The 11574-nt window shown below is 34.2% G+C and overlaps 3 protein-coding genes across 3 annotated transcripts; all 3 read right to left on the bottom strand.

Annotated features, from left to right (window-relative positions):
- Positions 1-33: 33 nt before the first annotated feature.
- Positions 34-834, bottom strand: SEC65 (RNA-binding signal recognition particle subunit SEC65; the record flags this gene model as incomplete). Its single annotated transcript, XM_003674518.1, has 1 exon — positions 34-834. One exon carries the CDS (start codon positions 832-834, stop codon positions 34-36), a length of 801 nt encoding a protein of 266 aa, XP_003674566.1.
- An 868-nt stretch (positions 835-1702) lies between these two features.
- On the bottom strand, positions 1703-5125 carry MDM1 (Mdm1p; the record flags this gene model as incomplete). The annotated part of the gene is made up of 1 exon (XM_003674517.1): positions 1703-5125. The coding sequence occupies one exon, from the start codon at positions 5123-5125 to the stop codon at positions 1703-1705; it is 3423 nt and encodes a 1140-aa protein (XP_003674565.1).
- A 994-nt stretch (positions 5126-6119) lies between these two features.
- NUP188 (Nup188p) lies at positions 6120-11096 on the bottom strand (the record flags this gene model as incomplete). Its single annotated transcript, XM_003674516.1, has 1 exon — positions 6120-11096. The coding sequence occupies one exon, from the start codon at positions 11094-11096 to the stop codon at positions 6120-6122; it is 4977 nt and encodes a 1658-aa protein (XP_003674564.1).
- Between the last annotated feature and the right edge of the window lie 478 nt (positions 11097-11574).

Raw genomic sequence — 11574 nt, 5'->3', positions numbered from 1 at the left:
TCCTAGAAATATAGGCGATTTAATTTACGTAACTCATCTTCTAACTACCTTATACTTGTTCTTTGGTGTCTTAAATTGTTTTTCTGTTAAGGCTGGTTTAGCAGGCGCCTCGTATATAGATTTGGTCATTGGAGACTCCATAACAAATGGACTGTGCAAAGGCACAATGTCGTTCATTTTGAACCCTTTCACACGTGGTATCTTTTTTGGTTCTGCACCTTCAAAATCGGGACCATAAGGAATCTCTCTTGGTGACGCTAGAGTAGTTGGGTGTTTCTGCATATATTGAGCAATCTCCTTTAATATTTGTCTCTTTCCACCTGGAAATCTTGCTGCTGGTCCAACCAATTGACCATTTTGTTTCAGTAAAACTTTAATTCTCCCTGGGTTCCCAAAATCTTGTGGATGTGTCTTCTCGGCTTGGAAGAGGCATACCAATCCTAATCTACCTGCAGCATCTGATAATGTCTTAGCTAGAGGATTCTCAACTGCCAATTCCTTTGGAACTCTTCTACCTTCTTTATGTGATCTGTTCTTGTCGAAGTAGCATGGATAAATTATTTGGAACGTCTTCATTTTATCAATATCCTGCTTCGTTAGCTGGGTTGAACGTTCAAATTTACCTGTTTCCGGATTGACGAGGAGTATTTGCTCCTCATTAGTACCTACAGGTTCGATTTTGGAAGCAGTGGGTTGGTCATTGTCCTGACTTCTCACAACCGTAGGTGTGATCTTTGGAGCAATTGGTGTCCTAAGAGACGAATCCAACTCAGCCAAATCCATCTCTAGGTTATCAATATCATTATAATCTTCGATTTCTTCTAATCTTGGCATTGTTATAAAACGATATGTTATTATGCTTGTCCCGCTTTGTATATATAGATTGACTACTCGACAAACAACGTTGATTTTACTTTGACGGCTTGCTTTTTTGCTTTTCCACAGACCGATTTGCAATTCCAATAATGACAGAAAAACACGTTCGGTAAAAGGAACCTTCCTGAATTGCAACAAAATCTAAGCAAAGATCAAGAATAACTATCGAAATCCTGAATCCTACATGGTTGCCCCCATTTTTTATACAGTCAAACGTTCTATTTTTGTTTATTCTGATAAAAAGCTTGTCATATTGGATTGACCTATGAAATCACCTAGCAGCTGAGACAGATAAAAGGACAAAGTTTCATATCACCTACACTCCCTTTCTCAATCTTCCAAAGCCATTCAATAACAAAAATTCCTCATCGGAATTTGAAAGAAATTTGAAAAAATAAAAATATATTCTTAAAGCTCTCAAATGAAAATTGTGAATTTCCCCTAGTTTTATATATTGTGTACTTTTTCCTTGTAACATAATTAAGAATATTTAGGAACATAAATTTTTATTTACTATCTTTTTGAAATAGATAAAGGTCAGTGATTTTTGAAAATTTTATAGATTTAACAAGTTTGGGAATTAAAGTAAATATTAAAATTGAGCTTACTAAAATAAAATAAAATAAGTTAGTAAAGACCCTTTCTCATCCTTAAACTAAACGCCCTTTATTGATTTGGAATTAAGGGTTTTTTGGGCTGTTTTTTGAAATAACACTTTTCAGAAAAAGGCCGATTTTTTCTGTTAAGAGTTGCTTTGATCCAGGCACGTTATCCTGGTTATGTATAATGTATTTTCTAGATAACTATATAATTATAGTATTAACTATTATAACTTGCTTGGTACAATCTCTGCTGGACTATCAAAAAAAATTTCTGTCAAAATGACATCAAAAAGTTCGAGTAACAAGCTAGAGGTCAAGTATTTGTTCTGGAGCAATCCATGGAGCCTAACAGCGGCCTCTTGAGAAGTTCGTAAACCTACAACTTTCCCGCACAACTCGGTAAATAACTGCTGTATTATGATCTGCGAATCTGCGGACGTCCTCGCTTTCTCTCCTTCAGTCCTGGGGGGCTCCAATCCATGTTTCCTTTTTCTTTCAAATGAACCATTTGGTCCCCATAGACTATCCTTCAATGATATCAGAATATCATGCACTTGATTTTCTGACTGTAATTTGGCTAGTGTTTTCTTGATGTGTTTTTCAATTGTATCGCCAAGCAATTGCTGCAACACTGTAAGAATGGCTCTGCCTCGTAACCAATTGCTATTACTTCGATCGAGACGGAAAATTGACATAAATAAATCACAAACTGGTTTAATTATTGATTTCCTTCCAGACATAAAAGTGGCGCCTTTTGTTGAATGTAACTGACCATTGTCATCAGATATGGCATAATTTGCTTCAGTGACATTATCAGCCTCTCTCGTCTCAGTCTCGTCCAAGTAACTCTTTCTTTTTTCTCGACTTTTACTTCCCAGCCGAGAGTTAACACTATTAATTGATGACGAAGACGAGGAAGATTGGTGTCCGTGCATAAGGGTTACATTTTCGGAGTTCATTCTTACGGCAAACGGGGCTGATGAAGTCAGAAACATTCTAAAGATGTCATCTCTACAAATTTCTGAAATATCCAGTAATAACTTTAAATAAGATTCCAGCATCTTTTTCCTTTCTTCATATAAAAATGTGCTAGAAATATGATATTTTAAAGACATGTTCACTTTTGCAGGAAATATGTCATTTTCCTCATCCAGATTCTTCATTAGAGATTTGTAGTTCTTCTTTAGGTAACAGTGTAACATAAAGAATTCATTGTATCTTCTAGGTATTTCCCATGTCGTTACCTGATCATTGTACTTATGTCTAACATTAATAATGTAGTATGCGATTTCTCTCAAGTTGAGAGTATGATTATCAATAAAGTATGATGGAATGCAGATTTGTGTTTTACCAAATAAGCTATTTACGTTTTCTTGGACCAAGTATTGTTGCTTTAGGAGTTCTCTACCTTTTAAATCTCGTGTCAACGATCTTTCTGATTTTTTTAGTAGCATTAACTGGCTCTGATTATTCGTCAATTCTGCCTTCAAAGTTAGATGTTTCAGCAGTTCCAACTCTTGAAAAATTTGGTCAATTGATATTGTTAGTTTTGCAATTTCTTCTTTTGTATTGACAAGTTTGAAACTCCTGTCGAAATATTGTTCTTGTGAAATATTGGTGTCATTAGATGACATTGATACATTTGAATTCGAAACTATACTTGTATCGTCATGCTCAATGACAGTATCGAGGTCTTCATAATCAGTCACACCCCCTTCTTGAAACAGTTTTGGTTTAGGCGGTTCAAAAGGGGTTCCACTTTTATTTGAATTCAAAATAGTTGATTCCCTATTATCGCTTGTTTTGTGAGTGTTTACAATACTTTCTAGTGCTTCGTTTATACATGGATTCGTTAAAATTCGCACAGGGTTTGGTATCCTATCCATAGAAGATACTATTTCATTTTCTAAACTATTTGAATTAAAGTATTTGAGATAAATATCATTCTTCGTAAAGTCAGCCGAGGAAATCATCTTCAAAAATGATCTATCTCCTTTAAAGTGAGGGAAAAAATGATTACTCAATTCCTTCTTAGCTTCATTTTGTAGTAAAAACATACTTTTTCGAACTAAAATAAATGGTTGAATGTCTTCGTCCTTGGGAGTTTTCATGAATAAAATTATGTTACTGGTAAGACCATCATCTAAGGTCTCCATTGCAGTAAGTTCCTCGCCTTCAAGGAATAGAGTAGCAATTTCTCGTAAATGCATCAACTCTTTTTGAGAAAACGAAACCAATGAATCTTCCATGGAGAGATCATCTAGTGGACTTTTCAACGATTCTATTTCTTTCCAATATCTGTAAAATGTAACACCTCTTTTGTCTGGAAATGAGTTCAGATATCCCTCAAAGTATGATGAGCATATTCTGTCCGCCAGAATATCGTCTAGCGAAATAGAATCCAAAAAATACTCGAAATCGTCTAAGAGCTGTTTATCATCTTTGAGATGACTACCATCATTTTTCACACCTCGCCCATTCCTCCGAGGATCTTCATAAGTAAGTTTTGTTTGAATCAAATTGAGTGAAAGTAAAAGCCTCTTCTTGAAGGTCGTGGTTTCTTTAGAAAGTACCGGGTATTTCCTTACTTCCAATAACTTTGTCATTAAAACAAATTTCTGAACATTTAAATCCGTAATCAATGAAAGCGAACTTATCTGCCTTAGGTAAAGCTCAAATTGCTTCCCTGTTGAATTCAATTCCAACTCAACATGAGGATATTGGACATTATTTTTCAAAAGTACCGGCTGTGTGTTAACTTTATTTTGATCTTCTAATTCTTTTCTAAGAATTCTTCTAATATCTTTCATTTGTGTTCTTTCCTCCAACTTTTTCTCCCCCAATGAGATTAACATCAAGTTCCATCGATCAGGGTCAGAGAACTTTTGAATCAAAGGGTTCAATATTGATATGGCAATAATTTCTCTTAGCAAAATGGAAACCAACGGTGATTCCAATTCCTCCTTTTCAACTAAATAAGGAAGTAAGTCTTGAATTGATTCCCGAAGATGTGATTCGACGTCTTTATTGAGATCATGAGCTCTAAAAGATATTGATTTGTGTATTTTATAATGTTTGTTGAACTCAACGGCTATCTGTAGATCAAGATTGTTGTAAGCCTTAGTTTGTGCGAAACCTTTGTCTAAGACACTATCTCTAGCAATTGCATGATTATTAAGATATTTGGTAAACAGGGGAATCAGATCTATTACCAATAAGTTTAGAAGGTCGGTATTCATCAGATAGCAGTGGAACTTCTCAACAGCATTCGATAGCAACAAACGGACAGTATTTGGAAATTCAGTGGTATCAGTAGCATCAATTCTTCCAAACCACGATGAAACGAAATCTCTGATAATCAAATCTATTAGTACATTAATATCATCATTAATTATTGGCGATTTTATGGATCCATTTTGTAGGGAAGATTTTTTAGTCACTTTTTGCCTATACCATTTCAGCCTTTTTGGCGTTGGAGGTATTATGCTAGGAAACACAGAGGACACGGCAAAGTATAAAAGTATACCTAGTGTACCTAGGGAACCACACAAATAAACCCAACTCCAATAATGTGAGAAAACCGTTATAAGGATGAAGGTGGAAAGATACTTGAATCTTACAATTACTGCCCAGACATTCTCTAACATTAAAATTTATTTACGAGCATTCAATGCTGGCCTGAATAAGTGATACTAGTGCTCTGAGTTTGCTTGTATAGTCCTTGCAACTGACTTTAAAGATAGAGTCTTTAGATTGTTTACATCTGTCAAAAATGAAAAGACGTTTTCCGCGGAGAAAGCTCAGTTCGGATGGATGTTAAGTGGTAGCGTCTTAAGCACTTCGATGCTGAATTATAAAGTATCTGGGTATAAATGGAACAATTGTCATGCTCTTCCGGAAAAGTTAAAAGCTCAGTGGGAAAACTAGAGGATATGTTCATGTCACTTCCAGAGACAGTTTCTGATTTTCCTTAAAGTTGAAATGACTGCAAATGGAAAGTGTGTAAGGGTCTTGAGTTAGTCGGATTAGAATTAACTGGAAACTCGTTGAAAAGTTTTTCGGCAACTTCCAAATAAAAGATTGTAAATAATTACTCACAAGGTCATCAAATAAAGTTGAACAGGTATTGAATCAGATCGTCAGTAGTATAGTTTTATTTTGCTTTCTGTACGACCTGTTTTTTCCCAAGTGACATATCCCTTTTTTTGATCGTACTATCGAGGCACTTTTAACCATTCCAATATCGTCCAATCGATTCCAATCCTTGGAATCAAACGTTTGAGCTTGAAGTTCCCTTTGAAGTTAATTGATTTTAAAAATGTATTCACCATTGTTTGAAAATGATGCCTGTGAAAACCATATTTCTCTCGTAATTGTTTTTATATAGAAAAGAAGCATTCTTAAGAAAATACGTAACTTTAACTTTAGTTATATAAGCTCAGTTCTTACATTTGTTTTGATTTTCTGTATGCAATTTTTACTAATAATTGAAAAGATAAAAAAATAGACACAACGATGTGTATTGATGAATTCATTCATGATTTCCTTCTCCTGTAACTAAAATAGTATCCTACTTTACGAAACTCAAAAAATAGATGATGTTAACAATATTGATAGATGTAGTCTATATATAATCCTTAGTTATAATTCTTTAAACAAAGATTCCTGCAACTCTTTAATCTGTTTACAGATTTTCTTGACAAATTCCAGTCTTGTACCCTCCTCTTCTAGAAGGTGTTGCTCTTCTAAGCTTGACGGTATAATTCGTGAATTTAAATATTTTGGGTGTGTTAAAAGCTTGTTCAAAACCACGCTCAAGTCCTTTCTCTCATAGTCACTATCCAGTCCTCTTACCAACTCCACAGAATCATCTTCTGCATTTACAGTATTAACTCTTGATCTCCTTAAGTATTTCTTGTAGTCTAGAGCATCTAACATCTTTTGTAAAAGAACCAATTGAGTCGTCTCTCTGATTAAAGCTGTTGAGACTGCAAGTTTATTATCGGACCAGCTGAATACAGCAGTTTTAATTTGCTTATGGAAATAAGAGACAAAAAGACAGCATTCAGGCAACACTTTTGTTCCAAGTTCACTTAATAATAGTAGAATAATTGATAGTAAGCCGTTACTCCATATGTTATGTAGTCTTGCCTGTAGTTCCGGTTTGATGTTTCCATTTTGAATGACAACAGAAAGTGGACTTTCGAGAAGGACAGTGAATAAGCCATTGGCTATGAACCTTTCAGCAATTGCCTGTATTGTACATAACTCTGAAATGAATGTCAATACAATATGCCCAATGATAGGCTCATCATTGACATTGATAGAATGTGCACTTGAATATAGATTCAGAATGACTTTCATGGTCCCAATCTCATCCAAGGAGGACGCCATTACAGCTTTAAAGGTTTCTGGAGGACTCAGTGCTTTCATCTTGGAAAACAATGATAGTAACAAAAACAAGTCCTGAATACGTTCGCCCAAATTGTATATAACGGTTTCTTTACTTGTGATTGCAGCTGCATTCATGTCTGATAGAATTTCAGAAAGTATCAGATGGACACCTTTCGAGAAAGCACACTCAAAACATTCTAGTAACTGGTCTGAGGTTAACTCAACAAAATGTTTGCCAGTAGTGGCAAGAGAAAGCAGAATCAAGATTGATCGTAAAATTGGCTTATAGAAGTTATTGCTTCTGTTTGAAACTGACAGATTACCCAAATAATCAATATCGTCAGATTTGAAAATGGTTATCAATTGGGAGAGTAAATCGGTTAACGTTTTCTCTGGAATCATTTTAGATGTAGCTTGCATTGAAAACAGGATGTAGAAACACAGTTCAATCCTTTCCAAATATAATTCTTTGAAAATAGGCTTTCCAATACCATGTTTGATGTTGATATCAAGGAAGTATGACGTGATATCGAGAAAAGTATCTTTCAGAGGCGTTGTTGTAGTCACTTTCAAAAAGGTGGTCAACAGGGCACCCCATGCTTTAGCTGCTGAGATTTGATGATGGACATACTGTAAGTTTAAAGAGGCTATTATAACATCTTCACGGAAACCTTTTTCCTGCCCATTTCCTATCCATTTCTCATCCTGACTAAAGAGTTGATCCATCATTTCGATGTCATAGGCGTTATTTTGGAACGTATGGACACTTTTTGAGAGTGGAGATAAAGCAAAACTTGATAGCTTATACTTTGGCCAATAGCGCTCAAAGTTCTCATTGATAGAATCGTGTAGTTTTTGGTTATAACCATCAATCTGGAAGAACGGTTTAATGATCTTGGAAAGATCATCACGGTTCAGAAGTTCATACACTTTAGAGTTGACATCTGAGGAGGTATATAGATACAATGCAAAAATTTCAACAATTCTGGAAATCAATCTGTATCTATTCGATAGAATTACTGTTTCTTCCTTTGTTAATCCAGTACCAGATTTTTGTGGCTCAAATGTATTTAATATCTTCACTAAAGCACTAATGAACTCAGTATCTTTATCTAGGATTCTTGCATTAGTCCACGTATTGAATGCATAGGCAATAGCGTCAAGTAGCCTACTACCAACCGATTCTGGCAATTCACCCAATCTCAATGCATTTTGTTTCAAGATAGTGAATATGGAACTGTTTGAAGCACTTTTTATATCCTTGGTTTCTTCATTAAAAGATTTATTAGAAGCTGTTTTACCTGTGAGAAATAAAATAGCCAAACCGTCTTGTTTGCTTTGCATCAACGTACTGAACAAAGGATATATACGTTTTGAAAGTTTATAGTCTTCTAATGCGCTCTGTAAGTCTGCTGCTATACTGTCGAATAATAGCTCAGAATGTGCTTCACCTAAATAAGAGAGAAGGAAAGGATAATTATCATCCCAAGGAGCACCTATCAGTACGTCCAATAAATTAATAATTGCTGATTTTAACTCATAAACAGAATTATAAATATCGACCAGTTTCTGAGAGTTGCTAAAAAGCATTTTCTCTAAAGTACTAGGTGACATATTCAATAAACCCCTAACCGATATTAGCAGATCTGTTAATTGAAATGATTTTTTTATCAGTTTTGAATACATGCTCCCAAATGATTTATTACCCTTAAAGGATATCTGATCTATTTTGGAAGAGATTAATATATTTAGCAGAGTAGAAGCTGCAAGAGAATCCGGTGACTGACCACTTAGGAATGTGTCAATAATGCGAAAACCGGATGGCGTTAAAATATTAGTGATTTTATCAGTTGGTGCAGATAGTGGGTCAATACCATAAACATTATAAACGATCTTGGAAAATACATCGGTGAGATGATAACCAATTTCGAATCTTTGTTTAATGTCGTTAAACTTCCAGAAATGATAACTTTCATATATGTGTAGTAGATGTGCAATCAGTTTTTCTAATATATCATTTTTGGTTTTGGCAACAATGCTCGAATCTTGCAATAACGACTCTGTAACCAGAGAATCAGTCAACTTGATTAGCAAAATTGTGAACTGATAATCCCCATTTGCTAATTCGATGGTACCCAGAATCGTATTAGCAAAACCCGTCCTTCCATATCTATCTAATAAATTAGAACGAGCCAAATATGTCCAAACAAGATTAGGGAAGCTTGATATTAAATCGTTAAGGAATGACATACAAGCTGACAGCACCTCGTAACTTCTTCTGTTTAAAGACACATCAAGTATTCTAAATAACAACGAGACGATATCCGCATTTTCAACAGATTTAGATAAATATTGCAATATTTCGCTTGAGGTTTGTACAGATAAATTCTGTGAGGATACGGTGGAAGATATTAATTCTATTATGGATATCATCAAATCTTTGGAATATTTATCCATATCATCCCCCATCGCAGTAAATTTATCCGACAGATTAGTCAAAACTCTACCAATCATTGCCCAACCATTATAGTCATACAAAAATATGACCAATGATTCGTCATTTGGGTCAGTGGTAACGATACTAGCCCTTGAATTTTCTGGTATGGATAATAATATGCTTGGATCTGATTCTAAAGGAGGCGGTAACAAAGCTTCCTTTTTCAAAACGATCAGATCGGAATCATCATCCTGTAAATCATAGTTCAATTCACCTAACTTGACAGTTGCTGCATACGTTTTCAATTCTCTTAGTTCAAAATTTGCAAACTCTGGATGGACCGATACAATGTTAATTAAAGGTAAGAGGGCATCATCTATTAGCGGTAATTTCGTTTTTAATATTGCAAATTTCTTCTCGAATAGCTCATTCGTAAGAAAATTTTCAACGAACTCCTGTGATACATTGCTCAAAGTGACCTTGATCAGGATTGAAGTTTCCACATTAAGAGGTATAAAATTCAAAGAAAAAGTTAAGAATGATAGTAGGATGATGGGGTATAATTGATCAAATGATAACAGGATAGATATATTTTGTAAGGATTGAAAAACACTTAAATCTTCTGCATGCTTAGCAAATGCATTTGTCAGTTCATAAATGGATGACTCTTCAAAAACAAACTGTATAAAATCCAATAAAGAGGTATCATCCATGTTTTCCTCTAAGATAAATGATTTAGTGAACAATACAAATGACCACATGTAATAGAGTACTGGATTAACGACAGGATCCTCCAATGTCATTGAATTCATGAACATCGTCTGTAATGCCTTGAATGTTTCTTTATCGTTGAAATAATTAGCGTTAGTAATATTAATAGAATTAGACGTTGTATCTAACCCTAAAACCAGTAAAGTGTTGACAACAAAAATCGATTCCAAATTTGGGTGATTTCTTAGAAAGGTGACAATTTCTGCATCAAAGGCCAATTCAGTCCACATTAAAGTGATATCAGTCGTTAATGAAGTATTCAGGAATAAGTTAGTTAAAATTCTCAAAATATTCGTCATATAAATCAAATTGTTAGAATTTCTAGAGCTGGTTAAGTCTATCAAGATATCATCAGACAATTGTTCACTGAACACATCATTATTTCCTTTCTCATTAAAATTTTTGACTAATGATTTGAAGACGCGGATGAGATCTATGCAAGTGATTGTTCTTTTATCACCAGTAAATGATTTGAAAAATGCATCATTAATTACCGGCAATTTATTGTCAGTTAACATGATTAGCATTACCTCTGAAATGGAATTCCTTTCGTTCAAAACGTCTATGATAAGATCAGGTATTTTTGATGATGTTTCCTCCTTATTATTTATTTTATTAATGGCATTGTGTTGAAGAATAATTCTTAACGTTTCTTGGAAATTCAGATTTAGAAAATTCGAAACATCCCATGCCAAATTATGTAACTTTTCATCGCTGATTTGGAAAGTTGATCCCCTTAAACTCAGTGTTTTGGAAAAAGCTGGTCTTTCTTTGGCACTAGTTTTATTGAAAGATGATAATGTTGTAAATATTTCTTTGTTTGAAGTTAGGAACTCATTTATCCTTGTAAAACTCTTATTAGGAAATACATTGGAATTAGAAAGCGCAACAGATTCAATATTTGTCCTTGTTGATTGATATTCTCTAATAAAGTACTCTATGTATGAAAAGGACATTTTGTTGAAATAATCTGCAGTTGTATCGGCACCAATTGCCGGTTTTTGAACAAAGGACATGGCTTCTCTTTCAATAAAACAACTTAAGGTTACTATTGAAAGCCGAAGTTCTTAATCAATATGACCTGAAGTTCGTGCTTGAATATTGAACCTTGATCTTCTCTTTCTTTTCGATGTTTTCAATTGTAACGTTAAGTGAAGCAAGTATTTTTTTTCTTCGATACATATTACCCGGTTTAGATAAAAAAATTAATATGAACGTTATCTTGTCATCGCAGGAAGGTCAAGACAGGTAAAAAGTAATACAACATAGATGTCCCCTAAGATGTTCAAAATTTGACATTATAATCATTCAAACGTTGATTTAAAAAAAAGTTTACAATACAATTAATGAAAAGAAAATTCGAGAAAAAATAAGTTTACGAAAGTATAGAAATGTGAGAAAACTTAAATCTTGAACATTCAAGACAATTTTATCCTTTATTCCAATGGGATTGAAAAATCCATAAAAATAAAGGCAGAATGAAATTGATTTTCT

Source organism: Naumovozyma castellii, chromosome 2 (assembly GCF_000237345.1).
Source record: "Naumovozyma castellii chromosome 2, complete genome".
Classification (NCBI taxonomy): Eukaryota; Fungi; Ascomycota; class Saccharomycetes; order Saccharomycetales; family Saccharomycetaceae; genus Naumovozyma; species Naumovozyma castellii.
Note: the sequence above shows the minus strand (reverse complement) of the source record. Positions and strands in the feature narration are given on the sequence as shown.